The sequence below is a fragment of the Bos indicus genome, chromosome 24, assembly GCF_029378745.1.
Source record: "Bos indicus isolate NIAB-ARS_2022 breed Sahiwal x Tharparkar chromosome 24, NIAB-ARS_B.indTharparkar_mat_pri_1.0, whole genome shotgun sequence".
Classification (NCBI taxonomy): Eukaryota; Metazoa; Chordata; class Mammalia; order Artiodactyla; family Bovidae; genus Bos; species Bos indicus.
The window spans coordinates 9,861,936-9,882,126 of record NC_091783.1 but is presented as its reverse complement, the minus strand read 5'-3'; the positions used below and the strand labels follow the sequence as shown (position 1 = coordinate 9,882,126).

At 42.8% G+C, this 20,191-nt stretch overlaps 1 protein-coding gene across 4 annotated transcripts; it reads right to left on the bottom strand.

Annotated features, from left to right (window-relative positions):
- Positions 1 to 294: 294 nt before the first annotated feature.
- Positions 295 to 19,413, bottom strand: DSEL (dermatan sulfate epimerase like). Of its 4 annotated transcripts, none has more exons than XR_011563768.1 (4): positions 19,275 to 19,413; positions 13,879 to 18,418; positions 13,187 to 13,276; positions 295 to 3,587 (listed from the first exon to the last, which is right to left on the bottom strand). XR_011563768.1 is itself a non-coding variant. In XM_070778686.1 (4 exons), the coding sequence occupies exon 3, from the start codon at positions 17,524 to 17,526 to the stop codon at positions 13,888 to 13,890; it is 3,639 nt and encodes a 1,212-aa protein (XP_070634787.1). In that variant the 5' UTR covers positions 17,527 to 17,591; positions 17,715 to 18,418; positions 19,275 to 19,413; the 3' UTR covers positions 6,342 to 13,276; positions 13,879 to 13,887. The 4 variants fall into 4 exon arrangements, 3 of the variants coding, with proteins under 3 accessions (XP_019842444.2, XP_070634787.1, XP_070634786.1); XM_070778686.1 differs by lacking the exon at positions 295 to 3,587 and having other exon boundaries at positions 6,342 to 13,276; positions 13,879 to 17,591; positions 17,715 to 18,418; XM_019986885.2 differs by lacking the exon at positions 13,187 to 13,276.
- Positions 19,414 to 20,191: the final 778 nt, after the last annotated feature.

Genomic DNA, 20,191 nt, shown 5'->3' with positions numbered 1-20,191 from the left:
AATAAAATTTTATATTTAGTTAAAGTGTTCCTACAAAGAAAACAGAATGCTCAGATAATTTTACAAATGCGTTCTGACAAACATTCTTGTATTAGGTCATTTCAATCCCATGCAAACTCATCTAGAGAATATAAAAATAGAACATCCTCAACTTACTTTGTGTGACAAGTTTGCTGACTTGAAAATTAGACAAATATATCATGAGAAAATTACAATTACAAATGTTGATATAAACATCTTAATTATTAATAAGCTCAATTCAGCAACAAATATTATAAATCACTCCCAGTCTGGTTTCATCATAGCAAGCCAAATTTGGTTTAATCTCAAAAGAAAAAAATATCTTCACAAAATACCTTGCATTAACAGATTAGGGCAAAGAAACATATGATTATCACAATAAATACAGTAAAAGCATGAATAAATCTCATCATGCACTGATGATAAAAAGGCAATTATCAACTGGCAATAGAAGGGAGTATTGCATCCTGATAAAGGGAATCTATGAAATACACACAGCATCCATTCATTTGCTCAGTGGTGAAATGTACAATTACTCCATTCACATTAGGAACAGTACAAGAATATTCACATTGCCAGATCCACTCAGTACTTTATAAGACGTCCTAACAAACCCAGTAAGAACATTAAAAAGTTATAAAATTAAAAGGACAGAAATGTATTCCATTAATTACAGATTACAAAATCATCTTATATAAGTATTTCAAAAAAATTTACAGGTAAATTATTAAATTAGTAAGTTCCCTGATATAATATAAATACACAAAAGTCAACTGTATTTTCTACATACTATCATCAGTTAGGACACACAATTAAAAATAAATATGATCCACTGTAATATATAAAGTGCTCATACTTAAATCTATCAAAGGATTAACAAATGTTATATAAAAGGAGAGATATGCCATGCTTATGAATTGGGATTAATTAAAGAGGTCAATTCTCCCAAAATTGATGTAATGCATTTACAATAACATGTATTGTTCTTTGTTTGCTTGCTTTGAGGAGCTATGCTAACTAATTCTAAAATGCATATGGAAGAACAAAGGCTTAAGAAATAGAAAAAAGAAAATAAAAAAACTTCCCTTACCAGATTTCAAGGCCAACAAAAAGACTGCAGTAATTAAGACAGTGCAGTACTGTCATCGGGTAATCAAATTTGCCAGTGGAGTACAGTAGAGAACTCAGAAATCAGCTCACACAAAACATAAGGACTTGATATGCAGTAGAAATGGCATTGAAGATTAGTGGAAAGGAGAGGGTACTGAATCTTTTCAGTCTAGGACAGCAGGTTATTCATACAAGGGGAAAAAAAAAAAAAAAACAACCTCAGAATGGACTTAACAGTTAATGTAAAGCAGATTAAATGGAGAAGGAAATGGCAACTCACTCCAGTATTCTTGCCTGGGAAATCCCAGGAAATTTCATGAACAGAGTTGCCTGGTGGGCTACAGTCCATGGGGTCCCAAAGAATCAGACATGACTGACCAACTAAGTATGCAGATTAAATACTTAAATATAAAAGGCAAAATAAGCTCTCCTTCTCCTGGTAGTCCTGTCTTTGTGGAAACCCTTTCCTGGGTGTAGGGGTAAGGGGACCTCTGACTAGCTTCTAACCAAAGCTGCCTGGGTGTCGCTTCCAAGATTATGATAGCATGTTAGCAGTTTCTCTATAGACTCTCTCATCCTGACTTCGTGAAGTTAACTGCCAATGGAGAAGCTCACATGGCAAGTGATTCAAGGTCTCCTGCCAACAGGCAGAAAAGAACTGAGGCTTTTAGTCCAATAGCCCACAAAGAATTCAGTCTTGCCAACAATCACATGAGCTTGGAAGTGGGTGCTTCTCAGATGAGATCTTAGTCCCATCAACGTCACTTCAGCCACATGTACGAGCAGACGACCAAGTTCAGCCAGGCTTGGATTCCCGACCCACAGAAACTGTGAGATAATGAATGTGTGATGTTCTAAGCTATTACAAGTGTGGTAATATTATTTGGCAGCAATTGATAATGATAGGAAAATAGAGGAGAACATTTTCAGTGCCAAGATGCTAAGATTCTTTGATAAGATGTTAAAAAGTATAAATAATAAAGAAAAATTATTTGTAAACATATTTTGTCTACGTTCAAATTAAGAACACCTGCATATCAAAATGTATTATAAAAGTCATAGTGCAAAGATCATAAAAATATAAGCCAAGAAGTTATTCACTGCAAGTATAACTAAAAAAGGATTAGTATTATTAATATACAGTAAATGTCAATGAATCAATGAGAAAAAAATGAATGCCATGGAAAAATGCATAAAAGACAGGAACATGATTTCTTTTCACAAAAGAAGAAACACAAATGGGAAAAATAAGGACGGCTGTGTGTGTGTGTGCACTAGTGCATTGCTGCACACGTGTTCTATGTTATTAACAGAACCAAAAAAAAAGACATAGCACTCTTTTATCCCACTAGACAGAAAAGTATTTAAAACTATGAAAATGCCAAGTACAGGAGAAGCTTTGGAGCAACATAAGCTTTTCAACAATTGCTAGAGTGTCAACTGGTACAAACAATCTGTGAAAATAATAATTTGGTATCAAGAATACTTGAGGATGTGCGTTGAGCCCTCAATATATACACTAGGCTGGAGTGGGGCTGGGTGGGAAGGTTTCTGAGTACAAAAAAACAAAAAACAAAAAACACAATGACAAAATTCTTGCATTAACATATATGCATTATATAGCATATATAAAGTTTTATGTATAATGTTTAAAATTACAAAAATTAAAAATATTCCCCAAATCCAACAAGATGAAAGCTTCATAAAGTATGCTGTTTGGACAGTAGTCTATATTGGAACTCACTGTGTTGGAAATAAGTGCTCTCCACCTGCAAACATCAACATGCATTAGACAAAATTTTGAGTGAAGAAAAGCAAGCTGTGTAAGAATATATGCAGTATGTTAGGTTTACATAATGTATAAAAACATGCAAAAATGCACAATGTGTTGATAAATATAGAGACATATGTGGTGGAGCTATAAAGAAGAGCACAGGAATGGTAAACACAAAACTCAGGATAGTTGTTACCTCTGGGGTCGCTGGTTAGGGTGGGAGGATACAGTAATCGAAGGTCAGAGGTATACGCTCTGCACCACATGGTAGGGTGTGAGTATAGGGGTTCTGACTCTAAGTCTCAGCTGTGGTCACAGAGACATCAACATCACAGAAGAGGGCTTCTGATAGGGTCAGCACGTCTTTTCAGGGTCCACAGATTAGCGTAACCTATCCATCACACCTACAGTTGGAGAAGTAGGGGCAGCAGACCTGACACGTGCAAGGCTCAGCAAAACAGTGTCTTCTGATTTGCATACAGTGGACCTCAGCCAGGGTCTGGACGGCAGTCTCCAGGGAAAACCAGTCATAGAAGAGGAATTCCTGTCCTCAGTGAGATGAATGCTGTGATCGTAGGTGTGGGGCACCCGTTCCCTGGGCAGAGGCGCATGCTGTCCCGGGCTCCTTGCTGGAAGGCTGAGGTTCCAACTGGAGGCTCTGGAACTGCTCCTGGGTTGTGATCTACAGCCACAGAAGGGAAAAAACACCCACACTTACAAAGCACCAGGCAGATGATAACGTATTGTAGAACTTAACCCTGAGCCAAAAAATGTGTGTGAAGGATGTGCGCATTAAGTGTTCTATAAAGAGATCATTTTATATTCATAAAACCATCTGTTACATACAGTGTCAAGCTATATAATCATGACATGTATAACTTGGATATGCTACCTCAGATTGTTGTTGTTTAGCTGCTGTCGTGTCTGACTCTTTTGCAACCCTGTGGGCTGTGGCCAACCAGGCTCCTCAGTCCATGGGATTTTCCAGGCAAGAATATTGGAGTGGGTTGCCATTTCCTTCTCCAGGGGATTGTCCTAACCCAGGGACTGAACCTGCATCTCCTGCATTAGCAGGCGGATTCTCTACCACTGAGCCACAAGGTTGGCCCTCACTTATTCCATCATAGCCAGTGCAGTAAATGTCATGTTCACACATAGTCTTCAACACTCCCAGCTTTTATGCATATTTCATAATAAATAAATGAAAATATTAAAATAGGAAAATACATTGATTTTGATGCATAAGATCATAATAATGTATCTACTGAATGAAGGTATGAACATAAAATTATGATTAATGTTATACAAATAGCTCTCGTAACATGATATAAAACTTCAAGTAATAGCATCATACTTAAATTCAATAGGCTTCTCTGATGGCGTAGCGGGTAAATAATTCTGCTGCAATGCAGGAGACACAAGAGATGCAGATTCAATCTCTGGGTTGGGAAGATACCATGGAGGAGGAAATGGCAACCTCCTTCAGTATTCTTGCTTGAAAAATCCCATGGACAGAGGAGCCTGGTGGGCTACAGTCCATGGGGTTCCAAAGAGTCAGATACAACCGGGTGACTAAACATAAACTTAAGAGAGTCTCTATCTTAATAAAATTCAGAAGGAAATACAATATTCTCTAGAATAACTCAAACCATGACTTTAGAAATAAAGCACTGAAGTAAGTGAAAATTTGAATGATTTTTTAAAAAATGTGAACATGAAAAATGCTCCAAATTATTTCCACATATATTAATTGCATAATTGTGATTTTACATGTTTTTACAACTCAGTGCATATATGAAATATTAAAATAGGTGTCTATTTGGTCTATATGCCAACTATGTAGGCTCAAATCCTCTGGGGACACTTTAATATTTTCTTCTTCGGAGAATGGTGCATTCTGTTACATATGGGTTTGATAGAAAATGAATTTGAGGTGATTGCAGAGAGGAAACAAGTATCATTCTATTAATTTTTACATGTGATTTTATTTAATCCTTACATCAACTCTGGGGAGTTTTAAAGATGGGGAAATGATCATTTCAAATTAAGAAAACTCCCCAACACCACACAGTTCAGTTCAGTTCAGTCACTCAGTCGTGTCCGACTCTTTGTGACCCCATGAACCACAGCACGCCAGGCCTCCCTGTCCATCACCAACTCCCAGAGTTCACTCAGACTCACGTCCATCGAGTCAGTGATGTCATCCAGCCACCTCATCCTCTGTGGTCCCCTTCTCCTCCTGCCCCCAATCCCTCCCAGCATCAGAGTCTTTTCCAATGAGTCAACTCTTCACACCAGGTGGCCAAAGTATTGGAGTTTCAGCTTCAGCATCAGTCCCTCCAAAGAATACCCAGGACTGATCTTCAGAATGGACTGGTTGGATCTCCTTGCAGTCCAAGGGACTCTCAAGAGTCTTCTCCAACACCACAGTTCAAAAGCATCAGTTCTTTGGCACTCAGCTTTCTTCACAGTCCAACTCTCACATCCATACATGACCACAGGAAAAAGCATAGCCTTGACTAGACAGACCTCTGTTGGCAAAGTAATGTCTCTGCTTTTGAATATGCTATCTAGGTTAGTCATAACTTTCTTTCCAAGGAGTAAGCGTCTTTTAATTTCATGGCTGCAGCCACTATCTACAGTGATTTTGGAGCCCCCTAAAATAAAGTCTGACACTGTTTCCACTGTTTCCCCATCTATTTCCCATCAAGTGATGGGACCAGATGCCATGATCTTCGTTTTCTGAATGTTGAGCTTTAAGCCAACTTTTTCACTCTCCTCTTTCACTTTCATCAAGAGGCTTTTTAGCACCTCTTCACTTTCTGCCATAAGGGTGGTGTCATCTGCATATCTGAGGTTATTGATATTGCTCCCAGCAATCCTGATTCCAGCTTGTACTTCTTCCAGCCCAGCATTTCTCATGATGTACTCTGCATAAAAGTTAAATCAGCAGGGTGACAATATACAGCCTTGACATACTTCTTTTCCTATTTGGAACCAGTCTGTTGTTCCATGTACAGTTCTAACTGTTGCTTCCTGCCCTGCATAAAGGTTTCTCAAGAGGCAGGTCAGGTGTTCTGGTATTCCCATCTCTTTCAGAATTTTCCACAGTTTATTGTGATCCACACAGTCAAAGGCTTTGGCATAGTCAATAAAGCAGAAATAGATGTTTTTCTGGAACTCTCTTGCTTTTTTGATCCAGTGGATGTTGGCAATTTGATCTCTGGTTCCTCTGCCTTTTCTAAAACCACCTTGAACATCTGGAAGTTCACAGTCCACATATTGCTGAAGCCTGGCTTGGATAATTTTGAGCATTACTTTACTAGCATGTGAAATGAGTGCAATTGTGCAGTAGTTTGAGCAACAACTCACAGCTGGTTATTATTTACTGACCTCGTGATTTGTATTCAAATTTTATCAAATTTCAAAGTTCATATAATATACAAAGTGTTGTTAATATAACATTTTTAATAGAAATCTCCCTCTTCAAATTAACCAAGGAAATGGAAGAAAGGCATAAACATAGCTTGTGAAAAACCTATGAGTACAATATGTTGATTATACACAGAAAACCTTACACCCCATATGATAACAGAATCGTGCCAGATTTTCATGTGGGTGCACAAGAAAGTCCTGGAGAAGGAAATGGCAACCCACTCCAGTATTGTCTGGAGAATCCCATGGACAGAGGAGCCTGACAGGCAACAGTCCATGGGGTTGCAAAAACCTGGACACGACTGAGTGACTGAGCATAAAAGCAAGTACCTTTTAGTAATGGGGTTTTTGTTCAGTAACTATAAACGCACATTTTATAGGTCAGTTCAGTCGCTCAGTTGTGTCCGACTCTTTGCGACCCCATGAATTGCAGCACGCCAGGTCTCCCTGTCCATCACCAACTCCCAGAGTTCAGAGACTCACGTCCATCGAGTCAGTGATGCCATCCAGCCATCTCATCCTCTGTCATCCCCTTCTCCTCCTGCCCCCAATCCCTCCCAGCATCAGAGTCTTTTCCAATGAGTCAACTCTTCGCATGAGGTGGCCAAAGTACTGGAGTTTCAGCTTTAGCATCATTCCTTCCAAAGTAATCCCAGGGCTGATCTCCTTCACAATGGACTGGTTGGATCTCTTTGCAGTCCAAGGGACTCTCAAGAGTCTTCTCCAACACCACAGTTCAAAAGCATCAATTCTTCTGCACTCAGCCTTCTTCACAGTCCAACTCTCACATCCATACATGACCACAGGAAAAACCATAGCTTTATAAAGTATAACTGAATGCATGTACATTTCAGTTTATTTTGGTCAATCTAAAGAAAAATAACACGAGTTCCTTGGTGCACATAAGCCCACTGTGAGTGTGATGTGTTCGAGTTAACACTGAATGCCAGGACCCCCAGGTTAATGTTTGGAATAAAAATGAAGAGCAGAACCCACCTATTTCACTGTGTAGGGTTAACTTTTATTAACTGCACTCTTTATATGTAGTTGTCTTTTCATGGGTGTTTTATGGAAGCAATTTCATCACTTCTTGGTTGTATTGTGTTCTTGTAAATCTCCCTTCAAAGTTTTGTGGAATACTGCATTAAGGCATCAAGTTAAAATAGCTCAATATAGTTTAAAAAGCCTTATTTTAAAATCCCAGAAACTTTAAACAAATATATAAAACAAAATTAATCTTTTGGAACAAGGCAAAGGAATAAATGAACACTTAAAACAATAAATAAACACTAATAAAGTTGGGCAGTTATCTTTCATTGTAGTAGAACAAAGTTTGGGAGCATTATTTCCATTATGAAATGAATAAGGTAAGAAGTGGTTTATGCATTGTCCGTAGAGGGATGTCAGATTTTAATGCAGGGATTAGAGATTTCTGTGTTGTTCATTTACTCATGAAGTGAGAAAAGTGATGGTGATGGGAGGTGAATTAACTTCCAAAAGAATGAAGAGCACCATGGATGTCCCATGTGTATGAATGTCTGGTTCCTTAAATCACTGGGATCATTGTATATACCCCTCACTTGGAAACAGAGAGGGAGATAGTATATAGGAAAACACCACGCTATCTAGAAAGCTGTAAAACCTAACACTTAGATGCAATTCAACACCAGTGTTAGTACCCTTGAAAGGAAAAATTCATTTCATCTCAAGAGTCACAGCAATACAGAAATAGTTAAAAGAAATAAGATAGAAAGAGCAACTGCAATGTACTATACAAAAGGTTTGTTCAGATTACAATCTTTCCTTTTTTCTGAAGTTTTAGCTATAATAAGATTTCAAAGAGATTCTTAAACAGTTCATACAATAATGAACTCAATTGTTAGAGAAACCGTTCTCCTTATACACCTTACTTTGTGTTCAGATTTAGGTTCAGAATTCCTTCCTTCCATTTTTTCCTTCCCTCCTTCCCTTAGTTCTACTATTTTCGTAGTAGGAATAAGAACAGTTCCCCCCCGCCCCAATATATTTGGTTGACTGTCAGCTCCATAGGTTTTGTTCACTGCTGCCTTCTTAGGATTGGTCAGCTCCGCCTGGTAATATGAATCTGGAGGCACTGAGAGGGCCGGGGAAGGAAAAGGAGATGCTACTGGCCAGCTGGAGCCCAGATGAGATACCCTGAGTTATCCTTTACTGCTATTACCAGCAGCAATCTGCATGCACCCCAGTCCAACCACACTCACACAGCCTTCTCTTCAGGGCATCCCTTGCTGTTCAGTTATGGACCACATTTCTTTGTGAGAAATGTGTTGGGGCAATTAAGTCAGGGGAGAATTGGGAGAGAGTGTCAGCAGTTTTGTTCCGCTTGTGCCTATCACTACTTACTGATGGGACGTCCTGTGATGATAGAGTCAAATCTAATTAGGAAAAGCATGGATGGTGATCTCTCTCCAAATGTACTGAAGCTCCATAAACTACTTCCTTTTCTCATAACCACCATTTCTAAGGCAGAGCAGCTGACACTTTGTGGTGCCTCTCCTTGGGTGGTAATCGCTACTGGCATGCCCTTCCTCTCCTTCTCCTCTTGATGAATTCCTACTGGCTCTGAAGTCTCTGGCGAGAACACCAATTCTTCACAGGGCAGGCACAAAGTCAACTCATTTTTGTCTTCTTCCCTCATGCAAATCAATACCTTGGTGGTAGATACCCTAAAACTACCGTGAATTGATAACTGAATTGTAAACCTGCTCCAAATGTCTTCACAAAAACAGATTCCCTGCAAAGAGAATACAGGCTTCAGATCTATCTGTAAAATCAACACCAGTGAGTTGTGAAGATTGTAATGATGAACATGAAAACGTTAAGGTTCTGTGCAGCACATACTGAGACTAATTTATGATGGATCCTTCTGTCTTTAAAAGCAAAAGTCTCCACTATGCCAACCCTCTGCACCACCTGTCGGAATGACTCAAGGAACCTGCACCAACCTTCCTTTCATAGATCTCCTGCTCAAATGGAGATTCCACCAATGATAGGGGGGGCAATTGTGGAGCCCAGGTATACAGTACCAGGATGTTCTTACTACTTAGTAAGTTAGGACAAAGTACAGAGAAGAGTGAAATGGACTGAAGGCAGGACTTAAAATTAACTTACAAGAGTGGAGTCATGGCTTGTCCATCATTGAAGGGTACAAGTTTAGTAGCTGAAATCATGGGACTGCATTTCCCAAATCTGCCTTCTCAGCTCCAGACAAAATCCTAGCACAGGTACCCAAAGACCTAAAGAAGAGGGCTATTACAAATTATCCCAACCATAGCCAAGTTGCTTTTAGCTTTTTATTAACAGAGGAGTCATGTTATACATATAGTTAGAATAAACTGGCGGAGAAGGCAATGGCACCCCACTCCAGTACTCTTGCCTGGAAAATCCCATGGACGGAGGAGCCTGGTGGGCTGCAGTCCATGGGGTCGCTAAGAGTCGGACACGACTGAGCGACTTCACTTTCACTTTTCACTTTCATGCATTGAAGAAGGAAATGGCAACCCACTCCAGTGGTCTTGCCTGGAGAATCCCAGGGATGGGGGAGCCTGGTGGGCTGCCGTCTATGGGGTCGCACAGAGTCGGACACGACTGAAGCGACTTAGCAGCAGCAGCAGCAGAATAAACTGGGCTATGGTCTCCAGTATAGGTTTTCTTCGCTGCGTAACTGGATAGATGTGAAAGAAAAATGAAAATGAAGAACAAAAACAAGATACCCGGCTAAGGTTTGGAAGCTTTCTCCAAACCTATCTTTGGAAATGGAACTAAACATGTTACTTGGACTAAACACAACATAAGCTCATGTAAATTACAGCTCAAGCATTTACAAGTTAGCTAGAGAGTGTGAGAATCTGTTTTAAGTTCCTTCCATTCTTTGTGCAAAAAAAAAATAAAAAACAAAAATTCAGTCTAGTTCTTAAAATGTTATTTGAATTTTTCTGCCAACATGAAGGGAAATAATGATACTAGTCAAGTATGGAAAACATTGCCTTAGCAGCTATTTTTAGACATACTTTGGTCTATATTTAAACAAGCAGTAGATAGCCCACATATGTATATTAAATTCCTAGATCTGTCTTAGAATATTAGGCTCCCTTACCTCTGTAAGTGGTGTTATAACATATTATCTTCTACTTACACTTTTCACTAAATTAGTGACATTTTTCTAATTATGATCAGAATTAAGTCAGAGTTTAAAACCATTGTCCATATTTACTTACAGATAACTGAATGAGATAGACTTTATATAGTAGCCCAGATGGTAAAGCATCTGCCTGCAATGCAGGAGACCTGGGTTTGATCCCTGGGTTGGGAAGATACCCTGGAGAAGGAAATGGCAACCCACTTCAGTATCCTTGCCTGGAAAATTTCAAGAACAGAGGAGCCTGGTAAGCTTTAGTTCACAGGGTCGCAGTCACACATGACTGAGTGATTAATACACACAGCATCTATGATGACCCTAAACCAAATCACCAAAAACTGTGCTGATAAATGATGCCAATCAAGTCAATGGCAGACAGAAGGGGTGGCATTTCTACAAAAAGAAAAAATAAAATAAACATAACTAGTGTGTGGAGAGAGTCTCTTCAAATACGAAGGTATTTATGGCAGATCCTATACCACGTCTGGGAATTAGACACAATTACCCCATTCCTGCCAGGCATTTATAGTACTAATTATTCTGTTTGTCCAAAAACCCAGTTAATCAAACATCTAATACTCAGGTTCTAGGCTCAGTATGTAGGTATTAAAGTGTATCTACCTAAAATTCATGCCTTTCTGGGTTTCTATAGATTAAGTATAATCATAGACTTCTTTCTCCTGAGCAGGTTCTCCCATTTCCTTCCTTTCTGGAATTGTCATTACAGTAAATTCGGCTATGGATATGGCCTCTCTCATCCAAAGTGAGTAATTTGCATCATTTCTAAATTTTGAAAACTAGATCAACATTATCACCACACTTAAGCTACTTTTTATGTCAGCAAACCTAATCCATTCTTTCAGAATTTCAATATGTAAACAGTATTAATAAATGCTTTTATTCCAACTGGGCCCAAGTTTGGGGAAATTAATGAAGGAAAGAATTGTTTTTATGGAAAGAACATTTTGTGTTTCCTTTGAAAATGTCATAAAGTCATCAGGGTTGCTTTATTTTTGTGATGATCAGAGTAAAAATGTAGTAAAAGTAAGTTCACATTTTTCCTAGGATAACACTCTGGAAGTGCAGGACCTAGGTGTTCTGAGATCATAATTGGGATGTTAAGGCAGTGGGTCCCAAGCATGTACAAGTCCTTGCACATGCAACGGCTGGGCCAGCTTTCACCTACGTGTAACATTCCTCAGAAACAGAACCTGTGAACATTAGTCTCCTCCAGCAAACTTTCCCTTGGGTCAGAAGTAGACAGGGAAATTCACCCTGACCTTGCTAAGTGGTGAAAGATACCCTGTGAAGATCACTTTAAGTGCGTCCCTTTCCTTATCTATTAATAATGTATTCTCATCTTGTTCCCATATTCATTCACAGAACTGCTCTTTTTCATTTTCTGCATCTCTCCCCAACCCCTGTGCATACTCAACCTGGCTCTCTTCTGCCTGTGAGCATGTTTCTGTGCAAAGTTAAAGGAAAGGCAGTGGTCCAGAATTGGTGTTCTCTGCTGCTATCTGCAAACATTGGTAATTCTTACCTTGATCGAACCTCATATTATTTTCAACCCAAAGCCTTTTTATTTGATATACGATCACACATCCTAGAAATTGAAAGCAGACACTGAGACTCTGACCAGTAATGGAAATGGTGTTATCATCCATGTAGAAATGTTACATGCATCACGATAACCCTGAGATAGGAAGAATAATCTTCCTTGAGAATAATAGTACGGATTTGAGTCTTTGGTTGCCCTCTCAACCTGTATTAACCCAACAGGATTTTCATTCATTTTGACATTGTAGAGAGAGGGCAGGGAGAGCTACACCAGGAAGTAGAGGTGGGGGCGTAGGAGAGAGCTGTTTTCCTACTGTAATGGAAGAAAAATGACAGCCTGGTTAGCTTCAGCTGGAATGTAACATACCCACAGCTTGATCACCCTGGAGGCACATTTTGACATAACAACAAACTACTGAGAAAAAGCCACTTTTATCTAGGTCAGAATGACAGAATTCCAAGTGTTAGCGCCTGGAGGGTGAGGGGGGTGGTGTGAAACTACAGTCTGAAACATCAGGAAGACTGCAGTCTACACAGAGATTTGCATTAAGTCCCCACACTGCCTCATGGTTTCATCCAGTTCATTGTAATTGCTCCACTGGTTTCTAATGGCATCGCATTTTGATTTCAGCGTCTACCAAAATAAAATGAACCATGTGTTATGACGACAACATTTATAATAAGATGCAGATGGTAAAGGAAGCAGATGCCTCTGACATCATCTGCCATTGGCCTTCAACTTCTGCAGACACCGGCAGTCTGGAGACTCATTCAAAGGGACGCAGGATAAGTCAGGCAGTTTTCCAATTCTGTTTCCAGTCTAAAAAAACACTGGCAGCAGCAGCACTGCTTTGACTCATACAGTGATGCTTCCACAAGGAGAAATCTGATTCTAAGGTGGTCTCAGGCTTTGACACAAAATTAATCAACAGGACAGGGAGAAAAAAAATCCCCACAAATATCAGAGTTTAGCCATTAGCAACTACTGACTGTTTTGCGTGACAGTGGCAGAAAGGACAGGGTGGGAGCGGTAATGGTGAACAGCTGCAGTTTCAAGGAAGCAAGAATGAGAGGGTTTTAAAGAGACAAGAGGGCCTAAAATACCCTACCAGCCCTTGGCATCCACTGTTCCAAGACTGATTCCTTATGACTTCTAAGTAAAAAACTTGAAGGAGGATTTTCAGGTCACTGTTTCTGACCTAAAAAAAAAAAAAAAAAGTCCATTCTGTATTTCCATTTGTATTTTCCAGAAGGGATCCGATAATTCCAATAGGAGCTTTCACCATTTCCCCAGTGATATCTGTGAACATTCTACACAGTGAAAGGATTTGTGTGTATGTGTGGCGTGCAAGATAAATGTGTTGGGACACCTTCTAAAAAACTAGGAAACTTCTGCAGTTCATCTTGAAAGCAAGAGGCGCTTGGGTAAAGCAGCAACTGCCAGGCTTTCAGCAGTGCATGAGGTTCTGGGCTAGATCAGCTGAGTTACAGATGAAGCAGAGAGTTAGACAAAAACCTTTATAATCCTCCTATCTCCCCTGACCATGGTAATATAACTTCATCTAAGCCTCTGTGGCAGAAACATATTAGCAGAAAAAAGTTCAGAAACAAAGGCAAGGGAAGTGGTGACAAAAATAAATCCTGCTAGGCCAAATACAGTGCTTATTTTTAAAATAATCTCTCTGCATGTAACGAATTGATCACAAACACACACACAAACACACACAGTACAAGAATAAACAAACTTCTAATTCATATCCACAAATTGGGTTGGAAAGTATTAGTGCAAATCTCTGCTGACCTGCAGCATTCAGTCCATAAACTTTGGGTATCCTAGACGATCCATCAGCGTCCAGCAGATGTTCTCAATCAGTTTAATTTCATCCTTCGGCAAGTTTCGTTTCCAAACGTTAGTATTAGCGGGTGATATCTCCCCTTCGTAGGGAAGATAGAAAAGGTTTGTGGAGGTGGCAAACAATATTTGGTTTAAAGTAGCAGGAGATAAAGGAATTCCAAGGAAGGCAAAAATCCTTTCCGTGGTATTCTGAGGGAAATGCACAAGATCTTCAAACTTGATTAATTGGTAGCTGGTGGGCAGCAGGTCTGCATTTAGCCTCAGGGCAGCAGCCGTGTTTGCCAGCCACGCATGGGCCAGCAGCGAGACTGGGTGAGGTCTGGATGCCAACAGTTCCTTCCGCAACAATTCATACTCCACAGCATAGCCTGAGTTCAAGGTACAACGGCCTGCACTTCCCTCCGTTTTAAACAGCTTAGCTAAGTGCTCTTGTACATTCTTCAAAGAGTAAAGGCTAGGTTTACTACTGTACAGCATGGAATAAACCCACGCCCGAGGGTCCCTCACCACGTACAAGGCCCTCATGGAGGCTCCCAACACCTCGTTAAAGAAATGCAGCTTTAACGTCCAGCTCCCGCTGCCCAGGCTGAGCACCGGCCGCGCACTGGGGTAGTGGACCAGGTGTCTCCGCAGAGCCCGGACGTATTCAGCGTCTCTGTCAAAGGCGCCTTTCATTCTGCTTCTTTGTTCTGCCAGAGACTCTCTCCTTTTCAACTTCCTTTTCTTGTCTTTATTCATGCTAAAATACTGGGCCAATTTCCCCCTACTGGGTTCATGCAGATGGATGTTCTGCAAATGGAGTTTCGTGTCTCGGACCAAGGACTGCAACCAGCCTCGGAGTAAACGGAAACGCACGCCGTGGACTTCGGACGCCGTCCATTCACAGGCGTCCACAAAGGAGTCGATTTCCAATTCCGTTTCCGGGATGTCAATGTAGGCTGTGGGGACCCGGATGTAGAGGAAGTCACTGCTGTTGAAGAAGAGTTGTTTGAGAATCTCGGCTCCGGAACCAGGAAGTGAGGTAATGACGACGTCCGGCGGGTCTGTGCGCTGGCCTCCCGGGGCCAGCGCCTGCCCGCTTGCCTCGGTCTCCGGCCTCGCCCACTTGGCACAGATGGGCTGCGTGCAAGCGCTCCACACGTCCAGCAGTTCAACGGACCACAAGGCAATAACAAGGATGAGGATCCACCGCATAAGCTTTCTAAAAGAAAGGTAAAACCGCCACTGAAAAGTTAAGATCACCAGGCCGATGCACAAAATCAACCCAACTGCTACATTAAATTTAAATCCAAAGGGGAAAATAACTCTATCGCGTCTTATGGGCTTTACTATTGCCTCAGTGCCCAAACCGAAGCGGGTTACTTGGGCCTGATCAGCCACAGTGGCAAAGCCGCCAAATCCCAGGTAGTCAAACCTTGTCTTCAAGTTCTGGTAGTCAGTCACGATCGAAACAACATGGTCGGTGTTATTGACATTGAGAGAAAGCTGAAGTCCAGAATTGGAATTATCAATAAATCTGCAACTGGAAACATTGACATATGGTCCATAGAAGACATATGCGATTCTTGTGATTGCGGATTCCATCTGAAACGTAACATTGACAAACTGAGTCCACCGTTTCTTAAATTCAGCGGCTTGCTCTGCTTCCTGTATACTAGCAAGGGGGCTACTGCCACGATGATCAAACCAAAACATCTTGTAGTGAGCATCCCACACGTCCATCAAGGCGCCATTATACCTGTTCATGAACCTATATGGGATGTACTTAAAATCAATATCCAGATTATGGAAGAAGGCACTGACAGATTTTATTGGGGAATCTTCTTGCTTCTCGACATGATCAACAACTAGCAGAGTCTGAGAGTTTAAGAGAAGCAAAGCCCGATACACGCTTTTCAGCTTCATTGCTGAAGAGTAAGCCGACACGGCTTCTCCACTCACAAATATCATGTCCCCGTGCTGAGAGGCAGTAATGATTTCCCCGGCCGCATCACCAACCTCCTCGCCGGTCCACTTGAGCCACTGTGCACATTCTCCCAGCTGACCTTCCCAGGGCTTATTACACTGACTCGTGGGTGACGGCGCGAACACCAGTACGTTGTTCAGGTGGCTCAACTTAGGTCCATAGAGAGCTTCGGAAACAAACACCTGCCCGTTGGGGGCAAAGGTAAATGAGTTCTGATCCGGATGTTCATGTCCAGGGTTGAAGCTCCTCCACCCATCAATCCAGGAGTATGGCTGGAAGTGAACTATGTCATACACAGCACGCCCTCCTAGCTTCCCAGACTTAAAAGACACAAAGGTATTGGTCTGTGTATTTGGTAGCCCAGCCCCATAAGTGACCACACCCCAGTTAGGGAACATGTGCATTTTTGCAGTGCCATATTCTGCAGGAGGCTGTGGGGTGAGCTGGGGGTCATACCAGATGTATTCAGTGTGAAGGGTACTCCACCTCTGGGCAGTGGAGGGGACCATGGGTCCATCTTTAGGTCGGTGCCTTCTGATTTGCTGAGCTAACCAATTTCCAGCTCCATTCTTTAAGACAAACTTATCCAAAAAAACTAACTGGCTCTCAGGACCATAAAACCAGTTATAATTGGAATCTGCTATCCCCACGGTCCTTTGGAAGCCTGGCAAAAGGGTGGCATAATAAAACCAAAAGTGCATTTTTAACCAGTTGTTATCCAAGTTGTTGATATTAAAGTGGCGCTGGGCCAGAAAAACATACTGTGTGACTGATTTAGCTGTGTAGCTTCCATAGGCCACACCTTCATCCAAAGAGCCATCGACAATGTGATTCAACAGAAACATTGTCTTTTCCATCACATCTACTACAACCTGTTTCCATAGATTTACCTTAGTCCCTTTATCTACCCCAGTCACCAAAGCCCCGGTCAGCAGTGCTATCATGTTAGTAGCTTGATGGTTGTGAAGAAGTTGTTTGCCCCAAGAGCGGACCTTAGAATATTCATACATTTCCTCAGTAATAACCCATATTTTTTCTAGGTATTTTTGTCTCCGACGACCATCTAATAAGTTATATAAAAAGTCAAAGGCAGTGGCAAAACCTGTTAGGGAGTGGCCAACTGGAACCTCATCCCCTGGTGCATTCTCCACCAGCCAGTCTTTGTAGCCCACCATCCTGTCCATGTATTCCAAGGCAAATTCAAAGGCAACTTTGTCTTCCGGGCACAGCAAACAGTACAGGGCTAAAGGAGGCAGATTGTTGCCATAGATTTCATTCCACTTGGCAGCAAAATCAGCATGCTTGGGTGGAGGTAGGTAGTATGTCGGGTTCGACAGCATAGCAGTCACCGCACTTCTGATCGCTCTAAAAAGGTGCAAATGGGTTGTGCGAGACTTCTGTCTCATTGCTTGGATCTCTCCAGCATCAAAATACAAATGTGGATGAAGCATACTCTTCTTCGGTTTTTGATTGGGTCTGACATCTTGCACTCTCTGTGTCTTAAATGGATCTATGTCATCTGGGAAAACTGCCCAGTCAGAGTAATTGCTCACAGATTCCTCCAAAGTGGAGAAAGCAAACATCACTAATACTAAAAATAAGCAATGTCCTGTAAACATTAACGCCATGATCCATCGGGGAGCTCCTTTCCTCAGGCATACATGTCAAATGCAGCGTTCAATGTGCTTCCCATCTGCTGAGTATAAAACATACATTTAAGGCCTTGATAAAACAAAGACTGTAAATTGTATGCGCTGTGAAATCCTGCTGACATTCGGCTCATTCAAAGTACAGTTGCCAAAAAGAGAAAACTTACACTGTGAATCTGCCTCCCTGATGCAGTGTTGCTTCCAATAAAACTTCAAGGAATGTTAAAGCCTCTTGATTTTCCCATGTCACACAGCAAACAGGAGTGGAGATAGTCAAGAATACTATGAATTCACAAGTTACTTCCGTGACAGAAATCTACCTAACATGGAGAGTCAAAAACCCCACATTGTAAAAAAAAAAAAAAAAAGCACTCCAAAATCCAAATTAAGAAGTCATTCCTGGCACAGGATACCATCACTGGTGACAAGCTCATCATACAGGTCTGATGCCTTTGTCTGTGTGCTCTCAAAGAAGTTGATGAAGTACTGAAATCCTTGGAGCAGACTGGGTTGTTACTCCGCTCAGCTTTTTACACTTCTGGCTGTGAGAATTTTTTTTTTCTTCCTCCATTTTTGGGAGAAAAAATCCTCAGCAAGTGTTCAAAGTCCTACTTGGTTTTAAAACATTCCAGATTCCTGCCCTCATTTCCAGTCTGTCTTGTCAGGCTTACTTACTCATCAGCCTATTATGACCCATCTGAGAAAGCATATTCTCATCTTCTTTTATCAGCTTCATCTGTACAACTATGAAAATCTAATCTTTGCAACCACCTAGGTACTTCTTTTCCAATCACGAAGTAACCATCAACTGGGAAAGAAAACTCCCCTTTCACCAACAGTGACGTCTCTTTTCCGTTCCTTTTTCATGACACTGGAAAAACAAAACAGAAATTTTGTTCTGGGGGACATAACAAAACAGAAATTCTCGGAGGCTACAGGTATGCTGGGACATAAACGGAAGATTTAAACGTTCTACCATCTCCTGATAGAAATTTTAGAATGACAATAAGATCTGTTATTTAATACAATCGAAGTTACACTAAATGATTCCTTTTCTCATACTTTTCAAGGCACATATTAGGATAACAATGGTGGTAGAAGACAAGCGGCTACAAGATGTAACTTTCCCAAGAGTATTTATTTTAACGGTGGCTTGCTTTCTTAATTTAAAATGTTTTTACTCAAATACAGTCAAGAGAAGATTTGAGTACCGCTGTCATTCTTGTTTTGATCACGGAAGACTCAGAGACAAAAACCCAAAGTTGAAAGGACCATTTTATGATTCTCGATGAGGGCTTAGCTTTCAAGGGCTCAAGGTGTCTTTGCCAGAGGAACTATAATACTAAGCGCAGTCACTTTTGTCTAAGGAGAAGTCATGACAATGTGTGGGAGCGAAGAACGCCGGTTCTGCTCCAGTCTCCCTCCCGAAAAGCCTGGTTTTCCATCCTTAAAAGAAGCCACCAGAGGGAGCTCAGACCCAAACCCGGACTCAAGGAGCAGCTTCGCGGCAGCCCGTCTGGGTTCCGAAGAACCTCACCAAGTTTCAGTCTTGGACAAGTCTCCTCTCTGTGGGAAACATGAACGCTAGGAGTTTCCTGCTCCGCTCCGCCTGTTGCATTTTGTGATTCGCTTCCTACGAACATGCCAGCTCCATCTTCCGCTCCCCATCCCCGACCCCTGGCAGTGGTCTTAGGACAAGAGACCCCTCAATAGCCAAGTCCTCTTACCTCGGCAGATCTGGACGGGGTCTCTCCGGGTGGTGGTGGGCCCGATGAGACGCAGGCGGAGAGTTGGAAAACACTGCTCTGCGTGGGACTCGGGCGGCCCGGCCCCCGCAGGGCTCCCGAAGCCCCCGGGTCCGGCGCCCCCGGCGCTCCAACAGGCTGAGGCCCCGCGCCCGTGCCCCGCCCGGCGCCGCGCGGACACGCCCGCCCTCGGGGAGCGCCGGACGCCCCCGGGCAGCCCGGGGCCGCGGAAGGCAGATCCGCGCGCGCCGGGCGCTCTCGGGGACGCCGTGTCCAGCGGGGCGCTGGCGTGCCAAAACGCGAGGCCGCCGCGGCCGCCGGTGCTCAGTGCCAGCTCCGGCCGCGCGGCCGGGGGAGGGCGAGAGACGGCGACGCGGGCCGGGGGCGGGGCGGGAACGGCTGGGGGCGGGGCCGGGGCGGGGCCTCGGATCCTGGGAGGGCGAGGCGGGTGGTGGGCGGGGTGGAGAGGACGTTGGTGGGGCGGGGTCTCGGGCGGGGGAGCGCGAGCACAGGCTACGCCGGAGATGGATCGGAGGCGGGGCTGGAAGGAGATGGGGGCGGGGCCAAGGGCAGGGCCGACCGCCCCCGGGATCTGAACCCTAGGGCCCTCGGAGTGCGCGTGTTCCCGGCTGCCGCGGCGGCGCGCGCTCCCGGAGCGGCGGAACCGGGAGAAGAGGGAGGGAGGGATTTGGGAGTGCAAGGGTCAGAGGACCTCTCCTTGCCGGTCGAGTCCCGCTGCTGTTACGCCTTTGGTTGTGGGGAGAGGGCCGACCTCACAGGGCTAGGAGTGAGAGGAGGATAGAGGAGTTTCTGGGCCAGATTACAAATGATGCGGGAAGTGGGGATGGGCGGGGTGACGCCGTGGGATGTCTGGGATCAGCCTTCAGGAAGAGCAAGGG